Source organism: Sphaerodactylus townsendi, linkage group LG02 (assembly GCF_021028975.2).
Source record: "Sphaerodactylus townsendi isolate TG3544 linkage group LG02, MPM_Stown_v2.3, whole genome shotgun sequence".
In the NCBI taxonomy this organism is placed as follows: domain Eukaryota; kingdom Metazoa; phylum Chordata; class Lepidosauria; order Squamata; family Sphaerodactylidae; genus Sphaerodactylus; species Sphaerodactylus townsendi.
This window is the reverse complement of record NC_059426.1, coordinates 169,273,589-169,296,737: the sequence shown is the minus strand read 5'-3', so window position 1 is coordinate 169,296,737 and position 23,149 is coordinate 169,273,589. Positions and strand designations below refer to the sequence as shown.

General features: G+C 44.9%; 1 protein-coding gene across 1 annotated transcript in view; it reads left to right on the top strand.

Moving 5' to 3' along the window:
• SYNE2 (spectrin repeat containing nuclear envelope protein 2) overlaps positions 1 to 23,149 on the top strand; it is a 260,281-nt gene that overhangs the window by 110,969 nt on the left and 126,163 nt on the right. Inside the window, 9 exon segments of the mRNA XM_048484653.1 lie at positions 1,804 to 1,986; positions 10,309 to 10,437; positions 11,082 to 11,188; positions 11,726 to 11,864; positions 13,344 to 13,472; positions 16,658 to 16,810; positions 17,834 to 18,043; positions 21,002 to 21,103; positions 22,920 to 23,042. Coding sequence (XP_048340610.1) covers positions 1,804 to 1,986; positions 10,309 to 10,437; positions 11,082 to 11,188; positions 11,726 to 11,864; positions 13,344 to 13,472; positions 16,658 to 16,810; positions 17,834 to 18,043; positions 21,002 to 21,103; positions 22,920 to 23,042 — 1,275 coding nt within the window.

Below are 23,149 nucleotides of genomic sequence, written 5' to 3'. Positions count from 1 at the left end.
CACAGATTAGTTGCCCTGAAGAAAGTGGCTGTTTTGGAGGGTGGACGTTCGGACATTGCACGCGCGCGCGCGCACACACACACACACACACACACACACACACACACACACCCCCGAGGTCCCCGTCCTCCCCAGGCTCCATCCCAAAATCTCCAGGAGTTTCCCAGCCTGGATCTAACCACTCCACCTCCCCACGTCGTGCCCCTGGACTGTACAATAATGAGACTTTGTGTTCAGATGACATCTTTATTATGAAACAGCATCACGAATAGACTCAGAGGTGGGATCCAGCAGGTTCTCACAGGTTCCTGAGAGTAGGTTACTCATTATTTGTGTGTGCCGAGAGGGGGTTACTAATTAGTGATTTTGCCACGTGATTTTTGCCTTAGTTACGCCCCTCCTCTCAGCAGTAGCGCGCAGAACTTGAAGCAGTCTAGCAGGAGGTGCACCGGCATGCGTGGCAGCCTGCGCCTGCGTGCATTCGTTTCCCGCCCAAGGACCGGCGCAACGGCTGCGTCCTTGCCACAGCCCCATCCAGAAATGCCCCGCCCCCGGAATGCCCGGCCACGCCCCCGGAATGCCCCGCCCAGCCCCATTGGCGCTACGCCACAGTTTGAATCCCACCACCATGGGAACCTGTTACTAAAATTTTTGGATCCCACCACTGAATGGACTAATAGACGTTTAGACTGCTGTTGCCAGGACTGAAACCGCATCAAAGTGCCCTCCATTTTACCCCACGTCACATGACACCTTTCCAGACTACCCACTCCCAAGGGGGGAAATAGCCCCTCACCAGTCCCATGGTCCAGAGACAAGATCCAGAGACAAGGCAGGAGTGCTTTGATTATGTGTTCCTGCATTGCAGAGGGTTGGACTTGATGGCCCTGGGGGTCTCTTCCAACTCTATGATTCTCTGATCTCTAGGATCATAACAACCAACATTCCACACCACTGACAGAATTACAACAGCAGGTGCCCAATGGGCTAATAAGGCAGTGCTCGGGAAGCCAAAGTACAAAGAGTGAGAAAGGACACCCAACCACAGTAATGAGAAGGTGGTGCTGGTGGGAGAATGAGGGGAGAAAGAATCACACGTTCCGGGCGGGAGAGACATGGCAGGATCAAACCAGACATGGGCTGCTCATGAAACCCCCTCCCCTGCCAGTGATCAGGGAGACTTGGCAACCCTACTTGGTGGTCTCCCATCGCCGTACTAACCATGACCAACCTTGTATAGCTTCAGAGCTTTGACAAGGTTGTGGATTGTTAGGGCAGCTACAAATAACACTTCCCCCGCTGTCTTGGTGTAGAATTTGGGTTATCTACCTCCCTCCCCACCCTTGCATGCCACCCCTCACTCCCTCCCCTTCCCTTGCATGCCACCCACCCACCCACCCCTCCCTCCCCTTCCCCTCCCTCCGCTCAGGTTGGTGGGCCATGTCCAGATGATGGGGCCCCTCCCTCCCCTCCTTTGCATGCCACCCCTCACTCACTCCCCTCCCTCACTCTCCTTCCCTTGCATGCCACCCCTCCCCTCCCTCCGCTAGGGTGGGTGGGCCATGTCCAGATGCTGGGCCCCCTCCCACCCCTCCCTTGCATGCCACCCCTCACCCTCCCTTCCCTCCCTCTGAATTTTGATTCCTCCGCCCCCCTGGAAGATACAGTATGCCTGATTCTTCTTATATCAAAGGGAAAAGGAGCTGTTTTTAGGTCAGCCCTAACTGTGCCAGCCAGAATAGATTCAGCAAAGAAGACTCAAGGATGTCAAACGAATGAATGATTAACTGCTTGGGTTTACAGGCAATGCTGTCTGAGATTGAACAGAAGGTGGGGTCTCTGTTGGAGGACTGCAAAGACAGGCACACCGATGAGAGAGCGGACCTCCAGCAAGAAGCAGAGAGCCTGTCCCTGAAACTGAAGGATGTGAAATCTGACTTGGAAAAAGTCCACGGCATGCTCCGGGAAAAATATACGGAAGAACAGGTAAGGAGTCGGCAGCTTGTCAGAATCACTGCCGTGTCGGTTTTAAAAAATGGCTTGTTTACGAGCAAATGCCCCTGGCTCCGTTCCGTCAAGGTTTCTGTTCTTACAGTCTTCTTGTCCTGACCCCAGACTTGGCCAATAAATAAATCAGTACTTCAAAAAAGCAGAATTCTTTTCTGTTGATTACAACAGATTACAACAGAAGCAGCAGTGGCATAGGAGGTTAAGAGCTTGTGTATCTAATCTGGAGGAACCGGGTTTGATTCCCAGCTCTGCTGCCTGAGCTGTGGAGGCTTATCTGGGGAATTCAGATTAGCCTGTGGACTCCCACACATGCCAGCTGGGTGACCTTGGGCTAGTCACAGCTTCTCCGAGCTCTCTCAGCCCCACCCCCCTCACAGGGTGCTTGTTGTGAGGGGGGAAGGGCAAGGAGATTGTCAGCCCCTTTGAGTCTCCTGCAGGAGAGAAAAGGGGGATATAAATCCAAACTCTTCTTCTTCTTCTACAAGCATGGAGAAGCTGATGACTTCTTATTGTTAGAACTGACAATTATATCCCCCACATGACCAAAACAGGCAATTATATCCCCCACAGTAGCAACATCCTCCCCCCCCCACATACACACCCATTCCCACTCACACACATTCCTTGGATAGTGAGAAACCGAGCAAAACCTACCCCCGCCCCCTTGAATGAGCGTTGACTGTACCTGTTGAACTGTCTCCTGCAATCTTGCTCCTTGCCTAATGTCACCTGAAAATGGTTATCACAGCCTTTAGTGATGGGAGGGGCATTCTGTCCTGGAGGGAGTAACCTGACTTTTAGGAAGAGCTGCAAAATATGAGGAGGAGGCTGTGTTTTAATTGAGAGCCGGTGGTAAGCCTCTGTGGCTTGGACTGTTAATTTTGTATTCGTAAATCACTTTCAAAATTTGATATATTGTTTGGGGAGCTGATGAATCACCTTCGGGAATTTTTGCCAATAAACCTCCGAACCTCATTTGGATAAAGGTGTTTGGAGCTGTGATTGTGTTTGCAATAGTCTCTGTTTACGAACCCATTGAGTGAGAAGATTAGACAAAGAGAGACCTTCAGCTCGTCCTCAGCCATTGAACTGTTGTGCCCCCTGGCCTGAGTTTCTTAGAGTGTTGGGAACTCATGAGATACAGTGAGAAACAGACCTCCAAAACCTACCCCCCCCCTGCAGAAACCATTACAAAGTGAGATAAGAGACAGACGGATACAAGCTGGAATCATCGCAAACAATCCCCAAGGCCGCCCTCTTAAGAGTGACCCTGAATGAAATACTTCAGAGCCCTGGCTAAAATACGACAGGGCCATGACACTTCTAATTCCTCTCTTTAGAAATTTCCTTTTCCAGTTCTTTGCCTGATGATTCAAGTGCATCTTTGCTTTTCGCTATGGTGTTTCTATTGTCTCGTACACAATTTCCTGCAGAGGGGCGTCTGTGAGTGTGTGTGTTGTGTGTGTGTGTGTTGAGAGCAAGGTGAGACGTGAAATCCCAGCCCCTGACATAAGCCTCAGCTCCCCAGGCTGTTGAGCCAATGAGCTTTTTGTGCATTCTGGCATTGCCCTGAGAGATTTATAAAGAAACGTGAGAGCAAGTGCATGTTACTTAATCGTTTTGTAGACGGTGAAATGGGCGGGAGGAAAAAAGTACAGTCAGGTCAGTTTCCCTGTGTTGTCTTGATCAATGTAGACAACAGCTAAAATACCCCACAAATCCTAGAAGCAATGTCTGCTTCTTTAAGAAAAGTATGCTATTGAAATCTCAAGGGATTACCTTTAGAGATCTTAGTGACCAGCTTTGCCATTCGCATCAGCTTGGGGTGGGGCAGCGGGGGAGACGAAGTGCAAAAGGCAAAAGATGGGAGGGGGTGTAAGACTGATGGGGAAGACCAAAATAAACAACACAGAAAAGCTGAAGATGGGAAAGGGGAACGCAAAAATGTGAGGGAGAGAATCTGATTTGGAAACAAAGTTAAGGTAGGTAGGTGGGAGAGACCTCACCTGGAGTACTGTATGCAGTTCTGGGCACCGAAATTCAAGAAGGATATTGAGAAGCTGGAACGGGTCCAGAGGAGGGCAGCCAAAATGGTCAAAGGTCTGGAATCCATGCCCTACGAGGAGAGACTTAGGGAGCTGGATATGTTCAGTTTGGTGAAGAGAAGGTGAAGAGGTGACATGGTAGCCATGTTTAGATATTTGAAGGGATGCCATGTTGGTGAGGGAGCAAGCTTGTTTTCTTCTACATCAGAGACTAGGACACGGAGTAATGGATTCAAGGTGAAGGAAAAGAGATTCCACCTAAACATCAGGAAAAACTTCCTGACAGGCAGGGCTGTTCGACAGTGGAAGGCACTACCCCGGAGTGTGGTGGAGTCTCCTTCTGTGGAGGTTTTTAAAGAGAGGCTGGATGACCATCTGACAGGAGTGCTTTGATTGTGTGTTCCTGCATTGCAGGGGGTTGGACTTCTGGTCTCTTCCAACTCTATGATTCTTCAATTCTATGAAAAAGAAAGGAGCAATTGGGGAGGAATGCAGAAGATGGGGAAATGGATGAAGACCATTGCTAAGAGACAAAAATATCAGTTGTGTGTGCAAGTCAGAGATGAGCACAAATGAATCTAAATGTCAGCTGGTTGCCATCAGACCCGTTCTCAGCACCCTATAATTACCTGTCCCTGTCTGTTTAGTCCTCTGTAGAATTCTTTTCCTGCTGCACAGAGGTTGCAGGACCGTAGTTGACAGAGAGAAATTTTTCTCTCTTTCTCACAATACTAGAACCAGGGGGCATTCATTGAAAATGCTGGGGGGAAGAATTAGGACTAATAAAAGGAAACACTTCTTCACGCAACGTGTGATTGGTGTTTGGAATATGCTGCCACAGGAGGTGGTGATGGCCACTAACCTGGATAGCTTTAAAAGGGGCTTGGACAGATTTATGGAGGAGAAGTCGATTTATGGCTACCAATCTTGATCCTCCTTGATCTGAGATTGCAAATGCCTTAACAGACCAGGTGATCGGAAGCAACAGCCGCAGAAGGCCATTGCTTTCACATCTTGCATGTGAGCTCCCAAAGGCTCCTTGTGGGCCACTGCGAGTAGCAGAGAGCTGGACTAGATGGTCTGATCCAGCTGGCTTGTTCTTATGTTCTTATGTAGTAAATTTACTCACATTGAGAACAGTAATAATCGAGAAAGCTTTTGCAGTGATCTTTTTATCAGTGTTGTGCAGATGAGAGCTCTGGAAATGTCTGTGGATTATGTGGCGGGGCACAGCTGTATCTTGTTGCCTCTGTGCCTTCCCCAGAGAGTGAAGCCAAGTAGTGATTCATTGATGGGCCAGATCTCCTTATCTATGCAGAAATCGGCCACACCCTGTCAGGTCTCAAACCTTGAATCAATAAACAAACTCTGGATTGTCGATCAGTAGTGTTTATTAGAACGCAAGGAAGCACCGAGCTTGTAAAAGACAGTTCTGGCTTTTGCTATCCCCTTTATTCAGAACCAATCCCCTCTCCCGTTTTCCCAAAGAACGTGAGAAAGGTTTACTTTGGAGCCATGGCGCGCCAAGGTCGGCGACAGATTGCCTTGATGATGGTTGATTATATCTGAATTTGATTTATTTATGTTGTTTAAATACGTGTGTAAGCCGCCCTGAACCCAGCCTTTGGCTGGGAGTGGGCAGGGTAACAAATTTAATAAATAAAATAAATACTTTATAGCTAGGTATTTCTAGCCCACATTTTTTGAGCAAAGGCCATTCTGGATTTCACCTTCCAATGGGACTGTAGATGGATATGACCGTGCCCAATAATAGCTCCATCTATGTGGTGGACTTCAAAGAATGGATTCCCCTGCACTACAACACTACACACACTTTTGAAACATATGTTTTGTATGTGTGAATGTGTAAAGTGCCATCAAATAGCTATAGAAGTATCCTGGCCTAGCCCAGGTTTGTCCAATGTTGTCCGATCTTGGAAGCTAAGCAAGGTTGGCCCCGGTTAGTATTTGAATGGGAGGCTACCAGGGAAGTCCAGGTTTGCTATGCAGAGGCAGGCAATGGCAATACCACCTCTGTTCATCTCTTGCCTTGAAAAACCTATGGAGTCATCAAAAGTCATCCATGACTTGGTGGCAGAACAAAAACAATTATACAAACATGTGCATTGGAGAGGGCCAGTGTGATGTAGCGGTTAAGAGTGGTGGACTATAATTTTATTTATTTATTTATTTATAATTTAATTTATATACCGTCCACCCCCGTAGGGCTCTGGGCGGTGTACAGCAAAAACAACATAACCAAAAAGCATGATCTGTCCACTTCTTTGCTCCTTCCCACGGTTGCTGTCCTTTGCCTGTTTCTTTTAGAAGAAGAAGAAGAGTTTGGATTTATATCCCCCCTTTCTCTCCTGCAGGAGACTCAAAGGGGCTTACAATCTCCTTGCCCTTCCCCCCTCACAACAAACACCCTGTGAGGTGGGTGGGGCTGAGAGAGCTCCGAGAAGCTGTGACTAGCCCAAGGTCACCCAGCTGGCGTGTGTGGGAGTGCACAGGCTAATCTGAATTCCCCAGATAAGCCTCCACAGCTCAGGCGGCAGAGCGGAGAATCAAACCCGGTTCCTCCAGACACGAGCTCTTAACCTCCTACGCCACTGCTGCTCCTGAGTTCCATTTTGTGGGGATTTTAAAGCCCTGTTCCCTTAATTGTTTTTGGTTTTTTTACTGTTTGGGGAATTTTCTGCAAACCTGGAGACTCTCTTGGCCTCTCCCTTGTCCGGTCATTGAGATTTGTTGATGGGCATAAGCTGGCTCCGCTCCAAAATTTGATATTAGAATGTAATCCTTGTCTTGTGCGGTCTTGCCTTGGCTGATGTGAAGTTCCGAATTTCTGTTCTCCCCATGAGATAAGTGAATCATGAATCACGAGGTCATGGTTTTGGAAACCTCCGTCATGTTTCTCCTTGCTTCCGCAGTATGCCTAAGCATTATTTTTCTCCCCCCATGCTCTTGCATGGTACTTCTGCAAAACTAAATTTAGGCTCATTCCGCACATGCAGAATAATGCACTTTCAAACTGCTTTCAGTGCTCTTTGAAGCTGTGCGGAATAGCAAAATCCACTTGCAAACAGTTGTGAAAGTGGTTTGAAAATGCATTATTTTGGTGTGCGGAAGGGGCCTTAGAAAGACATAGTTATGGATTTCAGTTTCTTAAACAAGTGGGATGGCTGGACACGCTTGGGCATAAAAGCCAGTGTGTGTGTGTGTGTGTGTCTGCATGTGTGTGCATGCGTGTGTGTGTCTGCATGTGTGTGTGTACACACACATACACACACACATATATCGTATCGTATCGTATCGTATCGTATTATTTGATTTGTATACCGCCCTCCCCCGAAGGGCTCAGGGCGGTGAACAACAACAGCATAATAGCAAACATCAGTAATCATAACATCAAGCAACAAAACATCAATAAACAGAGGATCAATAAACACAACATTATAAACAGCATTATAAACAAGAACATCAATAATCATAACATCATAAGCTATAAGGCAACAATAATCATAGCAGCATATATAAACAACAGAGATAGACATAACAAGCATAGATGGTAACTTTCCCATTCTGTAGCCTAATCTTTCTGCCCTCATAGAGTAGGGTATTTCACACTATAACAAGTTTTAGGTTGCCAAGCTCCAGGTTTGGGCTGCAGATTCCCCAGAATTACAATTGATGGCCATAAATAGCTTGTTTAGATCTATGAAAACATTGATCCCACTTCTCCTGCAGAAAAATGGCAGCAATAATACACTTTACAAACCAGCCCAGGTTAGAAAAGAAAAAGCTCACAGAATGATATTGGGGTCAGGGGGAAGTCCTCAAGCTTGCAATAGACCATAAAAACCAGATATTATGCATGGATATTAAGTCATATAAAATTGATACAAAAGTAAAAGTGATCTAAAGTAATATAAAAACGTATTTAATATAAAACTGGTAGTTTAAGTAATATAAAATTGATGTAAGCAGAATAACGAGCAGAATGTAGCTTGTGTGCCACTTTAAATAAGAACAGTTATCTTGGCAAAAGTTTGGTCACAATTTGGGTACCAATAACAAGCATAGTTTACAGTATTACATTTTCAGTCAGAGGCTTTTACATAGCTTTTGTTCACATAAAGCTGAACAACATCTTTCCTCAGAGTCAGGGAGCTACAGCCTCCAACTGTCACTTTTTGAACGTTCGCTGATATCTCCCAGAATTCAGTGCCTGCTGCATGCAAGGCTGTCTAATCCAACACTTATTTTCATCTTTCCTGTCATGGAGGCGCCTTACGTCAAGTAGTGTACTTGGGTGAATATGCGACAACACACCAGGAGTCTTCACACAGAGATTTTCCTGTGGTTCAGTTGCCAATACCTTTTCTCTGAGTCTCTTTGTTACTAACGGGGTAACGTGTTTAATAAGAGTTAGCTAATAAGCTTGAGCCGACAAGGAATAAATAAATAAATAATTTTTATTCCAAACTCACAGAGGGTCTGTTTTAGAATCTGAGGAGTCGCGCTGATTATACAAATGTCACAGTTCTTACAGAGTAAAAACAGCTGATGCACCATAAATGTTGCAAAGCCAAATTCTGTCAATCCATGACGTTTCAATATTCTCATCTTTGTTAATCATGGCGATACATGGTTAAATAGCATTCTTAAGAATATGGTTTCTCACACGGCTTGACTCACAACTTTGCTTTAATTCTGCTGACCAGTTCTTTTCTTACACACACACTTTTTCATCTAGTTGCTAAGTGAAAGTATCTTTTCTTTGGAATGTGGGAAGAAACAACAGGGCTGTTTAGAAAGCAAAGTGCCTTTGCTATATTTTTAAGCAAGCATTTTTAATATTAAAAATGTCTTCAAAAAGACTTGCTTAAGTTACATATAAGTATGTTTTAGCTGAAATGTTTAAATGCTTTATTTCTATTTTCTAATTTCTGGGTCTGTGCTTTTAGATATGCTTTAGTTGAAGATATTATTTTCATGAGCTTTGACTTGCACACAAGCATAAAAGTATCTTTTTCTGGAATGCAGGAACATTGAATGCTTTCTCTTAACAAAGACGCTTTTTGTGATTCTGTGCAATGACTTTAAGCTGTATTTTTACCAGAATCTTTTTCAGAAAGCTTGATTAAGGCCTACACGATTTTTCCTCAGAAAACCTTAAACGTGATCTCCTGCTTCGCAGCTTATGGTTGTCAGCACAGAGATGTAAAAGGCATTGACTGGCTTAATATAAAATAATTTCCCTGTTCTGTGCTTACATCTTCACAACACAGTTTTCTATTTATTTATTAAATTTGTGCCCCGCACATTCCCAACCAAAGTCGGGACTTGGAGCAGCTCACAGGGGTTAAAATCACAATACAAAAAAATATAACATACCACCCTAGCTAAAATCTATGTATAATACTCTTGAGGGCCAAGACGACATTATGAGACCAGCAATATAAGTCCCCCTCTGACGTCTTTGTTATCTTTCCATGATTTCTTTATTGCTCCTGTCTGTTTTCTCTAAAGCAAAGGTGGTTTCATAAAGGTGGCTTAATTACCAAGAAGCCATGGAAATATGGCAAATGGAAAACAATGTTGTGAAAAGGTCTGGAGCAGTGTTTCCCAACCTTTTTGAGGTCAGGGTACCCTTGACCTCACTCTTCATATCTCACGGTACCCCTGCCGCCACCCTCCACCTTCCCCTCCCATTGCCCCTGCTTGCCACACACCCCACCTTCCCCTCCCAGGGTGAAGGGAAGCACTGGGGTGGGGGTGGCTGCTGACCTTGTGGCAGGCCCTGCCCCATGGGCCAGCTCCATGTCCTTGCTGGCGCTGGTGGAAGACACCACAAAAATGAGAGGGGGGGGGGCGGTAGTGTTGCCGCGGTACCCCTGGGACATGCTCATGGCACCCCAGGGTACCACGGAACCCTGGTTGAGAATGGCTGGTCTGGAGAAAAACCACGGGGGTTGGGCCCCCAAACTGTGGTAAACATCTGAATGAAAAGCCCTTGCATTACTTGTGAAGACCATGCGAGTGCATAAATTGCAACGTTGCGCTTTGAACCGTACAGAAGCGTGCCCCATTGCTTTTCTGGCAGCCCCAGCTTGTATTTGTGCTTGGTTGGGTTCATGTGCCTGTGTAGAAAACCGTATCGTGAGAACCCATCCAAAGCTGCAGACATCTTCTCCATCATCTTCCTGAGGTCTCCTAAGATGTTTTGCTCTGCTGTGTCTCTTTACAGCTTGTCCCTGTTGAAAATACCTCAGAGGAATCCTCCAAGCCTTTCTATTTTGACTTCTCCAGCACATTTCCACCAACTGTCTCAGAGAGGCCTTTGTTCAGTAGGTCGAGTGGATTACAGCAGGAGCAGGTAATCCGTCCTTTCACCTCATGGTTACATTGAAAAAAATATCGTGCTGTATGTTTTTCTGCCTGAGACCCTGGCACAGGCGTAGCTACCATGGGGACATCTGGGGACAAGTGCCCCAGGCGCCACCTTTTGGTGGGCGCAAAAATTGCAGGGTCGTTTGTGGCTTTCTGTATTTTTTACTGTTTTTTCCAATTTTGGCCTGCAGGTACGCAGTTTTTAGGCTAGTGGCACCAAAATTTCAGGCTATCGTCAGGTGACTCTCCTGATGATACCAGCCAAGTTTGGTAAGGTTTGGTTCAGGGGGTCCAAAGTTATAGACCCCCAATGTCAGCGGTGATGATCCTAGTACGATTTCTGCTATGTCTGGCAACATGAAAGTGGCAGAAGAAAGTTTATATCCAAGGGCAACTTTCAGACCATTAGTGAGGGCATCTGCAAAGGCCAGGCTACTACAATGCAGATGGCCTCATTAATTGATTATGCTATCTTCGTGGTTACTCACATGCTAAATGGGTGGATCTACTGCTACTGGAACACAGCCATACAGCCCGGAAACCACACAACATCCCAGTTACATAGGAGTGTTCCCCAATCACCAGGCTTTGTTCCTGACAGCTTGATCTGGTTTTGTTTCCTTGTTGCAGGAGCTGCTGTTGAAATTGGCTGAACAGAAGAAATTCGTCGACTTCCTTGAAGTGTACGTAGAGATCATGCAATTGCCATCCGCGGACGTCCCGATTCTGGAAACCAGGTACAAACGTAACACGATTAACATGGTTTACTATATTGTGAGGGAGTGCTTTTCTTCCGAGATTCATGCATGAAACTATGCTCTTGCCATCATCTGCTGGCCAGGAAGGGAATATTATATGACATTATACAGCATTACTTTGCACAGGGACTTCGGCAATGGGTGTGAAACAAGTTCACAGATAAATACATGAATTAAATATCCTGCATTGGTTCCCAACCTGGGGCATGCAAGGGAAAAAATTGCGTACCAGATATGTACGCTGACGAAATAGTGAGAATGAGAATCAACTGAGGGCTCTTTCCACTTCGGACTCTTGGGATCTGGCAGCATCTTTCATGAAGATCTGCTGTTCCTGCATGGATGTTCTTGCGTAGACTTTCTGTTTCAGTGTGGATTTTCTGATTTCTTTGGAGAATTTGATTCAGCCTGGGCCTAGCGATTGTGTGGCTTTGTTGGCCGCATTAAATTCAGGAGACTTGGTCCTAAACAGTTGCAACAGGAATACACTTGTGTTTTCTCTGTCGTTCATTTTAGCAGTCATGACGCAGCTGCCTTGGGAAATGGACCCCCTGCTCTCATTCCAAAGGACCCGGTGGGTGACAAGTGGCAATACTTGGAAGAAGAGCTGCTGTTCAAGATGAAGCCCGCTCACTACCCATTCAATGAACCTCAGGTTAGTTTAGGATACCTTTCTAGCCATCCTTCCACATCAGACAAACAGGTCAGCCCCTACACAAAAGAATAAATCTGAGATTAAAAATCATATACACTCAAAAAACAGAACATTTTAATCTTTCAGGACATTTGACTGCTGACCTAAGATGGTGGTGCTCAAACAGAGAAGCTTCAAAGGGAGATTGCAGCGTGATATTGCTGAACTTAAGTTCAATCACCAATGCAGGGCAATGGCCTCTCTGGAGCTAAGCAGGGACATAGAATCCTTATCTTACTACCGATGCTGATTTTTGCCCTAAAGAATTTCCTCCTTGTCTAATCAAGCTGACTCCATTTTACGTTGTACCTTTGCATCCTGTCTCCCTTTTTTGCAGCACCCTTCCAGCCTTTTGACTGGGGTGCAAGAGCTCAGGGGTCTCCATTCTGACTTGCATCTGACGAAGGGACCGTTGACTCACAAAAGCTTACATCCTGGAAATCTGGTCAATCTTTACAGTGACACTGGACTGGAATCTAGTTTTTGCTGGCTACCCATGTCTTCCTCTAGGAAGCCCAGGGTGACTTATATTGTTCACCCCTTCATGGCTTGTCCCAGCAAGGACCCTGGGAAATCGGTCATGGCTGTGGACTTGAAACTCACAGCACAGTCATTATAGCCTTCAAAGCCCGTTGATTTAGGATGTAACTCTGTTTAGGATTGTGCCATAAATCTTTCAAAGCGTAATCTGAAACTATAACTAGGCCACACTGAGATAACACAGTCCAGCCTCAAGCAAGGTCATATGGGAGCAAGTGTGTCCCTTACATGCTTTTAAAGAATACTTGGTAATATAAACCTGGCAATGTGGCTTTTGGTGTGTCCACTCATTCATTAGAGCAGGTGGGACGTTCTTGATCTCCTAACTAAGGAAAATCGTGTCCGTCTTCCTCAAGACTCTGACGTAAATTTTTCCCGCCATGCCATGATTTGTTGGTTTCTATCATGCCACACTGTGGTTCATCAGGCTTAAAAGGCCTGGAACCCACAGACAGAATTTCAGTCATATATCCATCGGTTCCATTTGCGTGTAAGCCTTGCAGTATTTTTGTAGGGACAGCAACTATGGGATTCCCTCTACAGGCAAATTTCAAACTGGTTGCTAAGAAAAGACCCAACAATATCCCAATTTATTGTCGAAGGCTTTCACGGCCGGAATCACTGGGGTGCTGTGTGGTTTCCGGGCTGTACGGCTGTGTTCTAGCAGCATTCTCTCCTGACGTTTCGCCTGCATCTGTGGCTGGCATCTTCAGAGGATCTGATTCAGATCCTGCTAGAACATGACCATACAGCCCGCAAACCACACAGCACCCCAATATCCCAATTATTTTAAAGATCCTACTACTTTAACTTGTCATTTTTTTTAGGAATGTTGCGCGGTTACCTGTGATCGTAATCTGTTGCATTTGTCTGAACGCTGTTTGTTTTCCCAAATGTCAGATCGCTACCAAAATAAATATCCTTCCCAAGGGTGCTGCGTCAAGTGTGAAGACTCCAACGATCGAGGAGCTGAAAATGTTCGCCACTCAGCTAGGCAATCTGAGTCAAGAAGCCTCCATTCCGTCACAGGTACTCAGCACGTTTCTCTCCCTTATGTTAGTCACCGATGTGGCTAGTGGACAAGATCCAGCCTCAGCCAATGGGGATATTGATTTCCTCCTTAATTTTTATGAATGAAAACAAAGCAGTGACTGTAGCATGCCACATGCATCAAACTGATAATATATATTACAGTGGTGGTGAACCTATGGCACTCCAGATGTTCATGGACTACAATTCCCATCAGCCCCTGCCAACATAGCCAATTGGCCGTGCTGGCAGGGGCTGATAGGAATTGTAGTCCATGAACATCTGGAGTGCCATAGGTTCGCCACCACTGATATATGATATGCCATTCACAGTCCTGCTGTTCCTTTTACAAGAGCTCTTTCCAGAGTGTCTGGCTTTCAGACTACATCTTTCCCTTGTGCTTTTGTCTGTTGGCACATCAACATCTGCACAGATGGTTTTTGTGGAGGATATTATTGGTCCCAGCGAGCCCTCCGGTCTCTTCGTTTGTGATATTTCCGGGCAAGTTGAAGTGCAGCCAGCCTGTTGCATTTTCGCCCATTCACCCCTGTTGATCTTTATTCCTGAGTCTTCTTCCCATGTGGGAAAGAAGACAAAATTCCTGTGCATTTTTATCATTTTATCAAGATGGCATTTGGCTTGTTCAACTCAATATGTGGGACTGAGAAAAGTGTTATCTGCTGAAGTCGCTGCTTCTGCACAGCAGTGAAAGAGACCTTAATCATATCTAATCACTGTGATCTGAATACCAGTGCTTGAGTGCAAAACCAGGGGGCAGTTTATTGTCGAAGGCTTTCACTGCCGGAATCACTGGGGTGCTGTGTGGTTTCCGGGCTGTATGGCCATGTTCTAGCAGCATTCTGACATCTGTGGCTGGCATCTTCAGAGGATCTGATAGTAGGAATGGAAAGCAAGTGGAGTATACCTCACAGTATATATACTCCACTTGCTTTCCATTCCTACTATCAGATCCTCTGAAGATGCCAGCCACAGATGCAGGCGAAACGTCAGTAGAGAATGCTGCTAGAACACGGCCATACAGCCCAGAAACCACACAGCACCCCAGGGGGCAGTTCTTGACCTCTGTGCATCATTTGTTGACCCTCCAGGTCAGCTGGTTTGGCAACCGTGTGAAATAGGATCTTGGTCCAGGTGGACCACTGGTTTGGACTACCAAAGCACCTCTTACTATCATTCCTCCTCTCTAGATTCTTCTCCGTTGCTCTTTTTTGCTTAATCAACCCTCTCTAGTTTCTTCTCTGTTCTATTAACATGATGATATCTAATCCCACAGTGCACATACCTTAAGTTGCTTACTGCTGTCTTGCTGCAGCAAAACACCTAACTCCAACTGGTTGAACAGATGTGAGGTCAAAGAATGTTCATGGATATTCCAACAGCTCAGCAAACAAAGCTGTCATAAATTTGACAGTCTCTTCCAGTCACTGTGAGAGCTGTGTTTCATATATTGATCTGAACTATCTAATTCTTTGATTTCAGAGATTTGGCTGGGAATTGAAGTCCAGCTGTGACTATGGGGGGAAAACTCTTTCTTTGCAAGCTTGTAGGCCCCTGGTTCGAGCCAGTCAGGTATTCAGAATGCCCGGCTCCCCATACCTTTCGGAGGCTCCTTCCGCACATGCAGAATAATGCACTTTCAATCCACTTTCAATGCACTTTGCATCAGGATTGTACTGTGCACAATACAAAATCCACTTGCAAACAATTGTGAAAGTGGATTGCAAGTGCCTTATTCTGCATGTGCGGAAGGGGCCTGAATGCCTCCTACCCTTTAACCAAAGAGGACAGGGTGTGACGGACAGTCAGAACAGGCGGTGTTGAGCTGGATGGATTGACAACTTGGGCTCATTCCGCACATGCAGAATAATGCACTTTCAAACTGCTTTCAGTGCTATTTGAAGCTGTGCAGAATAGCAAAATCCACTTGCAAACAGTTGTGAAAGTGGTTTGAAAATGCATTATTTTGCGTGTGCGAAAGGGGCCAGAGTGTAAGGTGGCTTCTTGCATTTGTCGAATCCCAGGCTGTATCTACTGGTCCCTGTGAGAAGACCATGCAGTTACCACTAGCCATTTCACTGGTCCATATTGAATTTCCATATTGCTGGCAAAGGTCTTGAGGGAAGTTTTTTTGGGGGAAAAACCCTCTCTTCTTGCTTGCCAGGAAACCACAACGAGGGAAGTTCCCTTGAGCTTGGATCAGAAACTCTTTGAGCTGCTTCTGGCCATCAGGTTCAATTCAATGAGGTATTCAGAATGCCCGGCTCCCCATACCTTTCTGAGGCCCCTTCCGCATATGCAGAATAATGCACTTTCAATCCACTTTCAATGCACTTTGCATCAGGATTGTACTGTGCACAATACAAAATCAACTTGCAAACAATTGTGAAAGTGGATTGCAAGTGCATTATTCTGCATGTGCGGAAGGGGCCTGAATGCCTCCTACCCTTTAACCAAAGAGGACAGGGCGTGACGGACAGTCAGAACAGATGTTGTTGAGCTGGATGGATTGACAACTTGGCGTAAGGAGGCTTCTTGCACTCGTCGAATCCCAGGCTGTATCTACTGGTCCCTGTGAGATGACCATGCAGTTACCACAAGCAATTCCACTGGTCCATATTGAATTTCCATGATTTTTTGTTTGTTTGTTTGTTTGTTAGTCAGTCAGTCAGTCAGTCAGTTAGTTAATTAGTTAATTAATTAATTATTGATTTTTGTATACCGCCCTACCCCCGAAGGGCTTTGGGCGGTGAACAACATAAATCACATATATACAATAACCCTTAAATACATTAAAACAATTTAAAACGCAGCGATCAGTAACAAACAATGTCCGTAATAACCCTCAATAAAACCCTCCCAAAAGGGGGGAGAAAACAGGTCCCATAGATGGTGAGAGACCCAGAAAGGTGAAGAAGAGGAAGAGGAGGGGGCACCTATCAGCGACTGGACACTCCAAATCCCAGCGGAACAACTCTGTCTTACAGGCCCTGCAGAACTCACCAAGATCCCGCAGGGCCCAGACAGCTAGAGGAAGAGTGTTCCACCAGGCAGGGGCCAGGGCTGTAAAGGCCCTGGCCCACGTGGAGGCCAGCCGCATCATTGCTGGCAAAGGTCCTTGAGGGAAGTTTTTTTGGGGGGAAAAACCCTCTCTTCTTGCTTGCCAGGAAACCACAATGAGGGAAGTTCCCTTGAACTTGGATCAGAAACTCTTTGAGCTGCTTCTGGCCATCAGCCGCTGCCTGAACAACATGGAGCAGATGTTGAGCACCTGCGGGCTCACCAGCGAAGAAGCCCTGGAGCAGCAGGAACTCTATGAGGTAAATGCCAATAGGTGTGTTGAGAAAATGTCACAGTATTCTGGGGAAGAACGTATGTCACGGTTCAGCATGAAACAGAAGAAAAAGGACTCCACTTCCAATCCACTTTCACAATTGTTTGCAAGTGGATTTTGCTATTCCACACAGCTGCAAAGTGCATTGAAAGTGGATTGAAAGTGCATTATTCTGCATGTGTGGAAGGGGCCTCGGAGGTTCCATTCAGATTTCAACACGATTTAACTGGTTAGCGTGATCACCCAAACGCAGGCCCCTCTGCTAGTTATAGTTTGTTCGGCAACATCAAACCATGATCAGAAATCATAGTTTGGAGTTGATTTATTAATCCACAGTTAAGTTTTAACGTAGGATTTTCTGTGATGTACAGATGTGGACTTCTTAAATCTAGTCGCTTCTTGCTTGCAGTCACTCTGATGAAATATATGATTTTCAAAATTTGGAATGATTATCTCTGAGCCAAATCTTAGTTTCACCAGTTAAGCATGGCTAAAATATGGACAGTGGGAAATGCAGAGTGACATTGCCTCGCATGGATCATTGTTGTATCCTTAAAGTTCAAACAGATATGACAAAGATCCTTTATCCATGCTAATTGCAGTTTCCTGCAGTGTTGGTTTGCCCCTGGGTTGTGCATGGGAAGGAGGGGGGGATTAATCTTCTAGTTAGCTGCTTCTTCAATTCACTATTCAAAACTGACTTTCCTGCTTTATTATTAGCATTTTTATTATTTTATTATTATTTTATTATTAGCATTTTAAAGAAGAAAAGAGCTGTCCCATAAAACATGTATTTTTCTTTTAAAGTGCTTCTAGTAGAGCAGAGGAGCCAACTTCGAAAAACACGGGTTAACAATCCTTTCGCCGTGACCGCACGGCCCCAAGGCAAAGCGAAGTTGCATGAGCTTGCACTTCTACATTTCAGAGATGTATGATCTTCATCTGGCTCAGTTCCTTGCTTTTGAGAAGTCCTTCCTGTGGTCATTCTCCCTGGTCTCCTGTCTTCCAGACTCTCTCGGTGGAGCTGCAGAAACTTCATGCCGATATTGGCGACAAGAAGGACGATCTCTTGAAGTCGATTACCTCTGCTGGCGGCAGCCCTGATCGGTTTTCGCAGTGTTTTAGCAACCTGCAGGCACGGCTCCAGTTGACACAGGAAGCAACTGCTTCTAGGGGTAAATCTGTGAAGGCTGAGCTGGACCATTACAGTAATTTTCAGGTACTACCACCTTGTTGAATTCTCATCCCATTCTCTAGTGCGCGTTTAAACATATGCATCTACTTTTTACTGAGTCATACTTTAATATATAAATATTTCATTTTATGTGTATTCTGCTTTTCTTTCTGATTGGGACCCCAAAGGGTGTTTTCATATTGCTCTCCCGAAGATTTAAGAATATGGAACGTTCTAAAAGAGTTTGTTCATGTGATATGACTACGGTTGAAACACTTGACCATTCTCTGTTTCTATGCCCTAAATACAATAAGATACGCATGAAATACATGAATTCCATTTTCTTGCAATGTTCTCAGTGGCATGAGTGTTATAAGATACCCAATCTCCTGAACAGCTCTGATGTGCTCTTTTGTGAAACTGTTGCAAATTTTATACTGGAAATTAGTAATTTTAACTGCATTTCTTAACCTTGTTTTGTTTTAAATTTTTGTCCTGTTTTGTATGCCAATAAAGGCTTGTGTTGTACTGAATATTGCTCTCCCCTGCTGCACCATATCCTGTGTGAGCTAGGGCAAGAGATTGTGACGAGCTAGGGTCACCAACAATGACATCTTGGTCGGAGGAGTCCAGTCCCCAAACAGCTCGACTAGTGAGGATTGACCCTCCAAACTACATGTTGAACATCCCTGCATGAAATTGCTTCTTGTCCCTGCTCCAGGAGAATCCTAATAAGTTTTCTAAGATGATTGATACAAGTAGGTGTCATAGAATTCCCTCAGAGGACATCTAGTCCAACCCCCTACTCAATCTAGGATCAGTCTAAAGCATCCAAGACAAGTGTCTTATCTAGTCACTGCCTGAAGACCACCAGAGAGGAGGAGCTCATCACCCCCCTAGGCAGAAATTCCACTGCTGAACTATTCTTACTGTAAATATTTTTGCCCTAATATCCAGCTGGTGCCTTTCCGCCTGTAATGCATACCCATTATTGCGAGTCCTATCTGCTGCTGCCAACAGGAACATACCCCCCCTCCCGCCCTCCTCTAAGTGGCAGTCCTTCAAATCTTTAAAAGAGAGGAATCATGACCTCCTTCAGCCTCCTCTTCTCCAGAGTGAACATTCCCAGGTTCCTCAGCCTTTCCTCTCAGGGTTTGGTCTCCAGGCCCCTGATCACCTTTGTCCCTCTCTTCTGCACTGCTCTGTTCTGCCCCTATCCTTTCTGAAGTAAGAACATAAGAACATAAGAACTAGCCTGCTGGATCAGACCAGAGTCCATCTAGTCCTGCTCTCTGCTACTTGCAGTGGCCCACCAGGTGCCTTTGGGAGCTCACATGCAGGAGGTGAAAGCAATGGCCTGCTGCTGCTGCTGCTCCCGAGCACCTGGTCTGCTAAGGCATTTGCAATCTCAGATCAAGGAGGATCAAGATTGGTAGCCATAGATCGACTTCTCCTCCATAAATCTGTCCAAGCCCCTTTGAAAGCTATCCAGGTTAGTGGCCATCACCACTTCCTGTGGTGCAGGATATTCCAAACAACTTTCAACTACACGCTGTATGAAGGGAGTGTTTCCTTTTATTAGTCCTAATTCTTCCCCCCAGCATTTTCAATGAATGCCCCCTGGTTCTAGTATAGTGAGAAAGAGAGAAAAATTATCTCTGTCAACATTTTCTACCCCATGCCTAATTTTATAGACTTCAATCATATCCCCCCTCAGACGTCTCCTCTCCAAACTAAAGAGTCCTAAATGCTGCAGCCTCTCCTCATAAGGAAGGTGCTCCAGTCCCTCAATCATCCTCGTTGCCCTTCTCTGCCCTTTTTCTATCTCTTCTCGGAGCATCCTTTTTTGAGATGTGGCGTACTCAGAACTGAACACAGTAATTCCAAGCGCGGTCGCATCCACGCCTTTATATATGGGCATGACAATCCTTGCAGTTTTATTATCAACTCCTTTCCTGATTATCCCCAGCATAGAGTTTGCCTTTTTCACAGCTGCCATGCATTGAGTTGACATTCCCATGGAACTATCAACTAAGACGCCCAAATCCCTTTCCTGGTCTCTGACTGACAGCACTGACCCTTGTAGCGCAGGCGGTGAAGTTTGGATTTTTTGCCCCTATGTGCATCACTTTGCATTTTGCTACATTGATCTGCATTTGCCATTTCTTAGCCTACTCACCTAATTTATCAAGGTCCGCTTGGAGCTCTTCGCAATAAAGTAAGCCCTTCAGAGCTGCACACACTAAGATTCGTAGGGCGTAACTTGGTTCAGGGTTGCACCGTTAAATGTTCTGATGTGCCTCTAGCGATCGTAACGAAAGGAGGATTTTAATTTTCACCAGAGCCATCCCTATTCAGAAAAACAAGTCTCGTTCTTTAAATGCAAACTGCTGTGTTGGAGATTTTTTTATTATTATTATCAATCTGCGTGAAGCAGCATATTCCAGGAGGTTCGGGGCATTCACCTGTCCTGCACTGGCTGTGTAGGAAAATCATCCCCATTGTGTTTATATGCGTGTAAGCTCCTTTCCACAATAGATTCCTATGCAATTCAGGCAAATGAGCATTTGATTATACATGTATAAGCCCCATGCAAATGAGGTGCCCTTGGCTGGACACCTGGTTTCCATGGAGGTGGAACAGGTGAGTCCAGTGGACAGGAAGGAAAAATAGGATTTCCCCCCTCCCCATGCTTATCTGTCATAAAGGAGTTCGTTCAAAGCGACCCGTATTTCAGTGCATAGTTTGCTATCTCCAGAATGAACCGATCCATAATGAATCTGGTCATTGATTTAAAACAAACAAACAAACCTAGGCTTTCCTTTCCTTTCTTCTTTAAAACAAGGTTGAGTAATTCCATGGTTCTCTTTCTTTGTACGTATATGCATACATAAAGAATGCCGCTGATTAGACAGCCCCGTTGAATTGCAGTTTGATTGTCCCTTCACTCAGTCGAACATCCCCCTGGGCTCACTGTGGTTTTCCTGCTTGTTTCTGCCACAGAACGAAATCAGGCTATTGTATGATGCCTTGATGGAGAAAAAATCTGCACTACAACAGTCCTTCCGTGTTATGAGCGGGGACGGCGTTTCCAAGCAGCTCCAGGTAATTAACTGAGATTAGCTGAGATTCAGAGAGGCAAGGGACAACCAGTTTTCCCTACCACCATCTTGTAGGCGCAGAAGGCATGAGAGGGATATATTTTACTATATGCAAAGGTTTTCTTCTTGCCCCCCTATTACTTTCTTTCTGTAATGGGGAGTTGGCAACCATAATGCAGCTGAGCAAAGAAAAGATGCAGGCCTGAAAGTCTATTCTCTTTCTGTTACTAGGCAAGCTTGATAGTTTAAGCAGAGTGCCCTTTGTCCAGAGTTATACAAAATGTGCAGAGCCAACTGTTTTAAGGCCTTACAGTTCCTAATCGGACACCTTGAATTTGCCCTTCTTCTGGAGACAGAAGAAAGAAACATAAAGATGTTTAGGCTCTCTTTCTGAGAAGAAGAACAACAAGAGGCAAAATAGATAGGAAAGAAACAGGTCCTAGTTCATCTTGCGTCAAAAGATCAGGTGTTCCCACCTTCCAATAAGGGTCTTAGAAAGTTCAATTGTTTTTGGAAAAAGGGAAATCTCCACCTTTTTGTATGACTAATTGATGATGATGAATTTTGGGGTGTATCCTTTTTACTGCTATTCTGATGTAACTTATAAAAGTAAGAACACACTGCTTTTTTATAGAGGCTCCCTGGTATTCTATTGCCCATTGTTGGCTGAATAAAATTCTAAAAAGATTTTTATTCTGTATCGGCTTGAGCTTTCTTGAGCTTCTTTTATTTACTGGTTAACCTGCATTAACAATCTGATTTCTCTTTTGTGAATTAGCATTCCAAAATTGGAGTTATGGTCTTGCTTTTCCTTGTAAGCTTGATGGTGCTACCCATTTCCACAACAGTCCATGCTCTGATGTCAAGCCCCGGATTTGAGACCAATGTCAGAATTTCAGAATATTATTTCAATATTTCAATATTATTTCAGAATAAGAAGCCTTTATTGACAGACATTGGTGTGGCTAAGAAAGCCAGTTCTAAAGAACTGTCTTCGAATACAACCTTTTTATCCTCAAAAGTTACTCCCCCCTCCCAAATTTTCACCCCATATCAAAGGCAGTGTGAAACAGTGAGAAACAGACAGGGATGTTCCAAGCGCGATAGGCAGATAGCGCTAGGCGCCAACCCCTGGGTGCCCCTGGTTTGCTACAATTACAAAGCAACAGAAGGCGAGAAACTGAAAGTAATTCAAGGGTCCGTTAACATGACAGAAAACAGAGTCCCTTTTGATGTCTGGAAATCCCTTGCTGACATCTGATCAGCAGTATTGTTTTCGGAACCTGCTTCTGGAAGCTTGTTGCTGACCACTCTTGAAGACGGTATAGTGGGTGGGTTGGAGCCTTGGTCTGATCCAGCTGGACACAATTTATATACCCTTGTCGGTGGGAAGTACCATTTGGATCTAACTCATCACACCCATTTCTATAGACCTAACCAAATTCAAATTTGAATTTGGGTATTCTATCTTTCCTCTTGTTTTCTTTCTTATTTTATTTGTTTATCTATTTATTACGCAACATGTAGACCCTGCCTTTCTGTCATTATCAGAGCCACCAAGATAGCTAACAAATTTAAAAAAATACATCTGATAAAATCTCATCTCAAATACCAAGAAAGCCAACAAGACCACATCGTTAAAACAATCAACATCAAAGTTAAAATACCCATTCAAAACCATAAAAAGAATTAAAACGTTCCAGAGGAAGAAAGAACTTGCCTTCGTCCTTGTATTGGTGTGATAAAGGTCTGACAGGCCCCAAAATCTCATCACTAGTTACCTGAAAAACGTAAAGCCAGTAATTTTATCTTTTGTTTAGAAAATCAACAGCCAAGAGTTGGAAGAACTCCAGAACTTTGAGAAGCAGACCGCAAAACTGCAGGACCATGCAGAGAGACTAAATTTGCCTGTTGACCCGATCCATGACGTTTATAAACTGAAGGTAAATCTTGAATCTTTCCTTGAATCTTTCCAGAAAGTTATTGAGAAATGACAGCGTGTATGGTGCTGTGAAGCTTTGTCAGATTAGCACAAGCCCCCGGCAGCTGG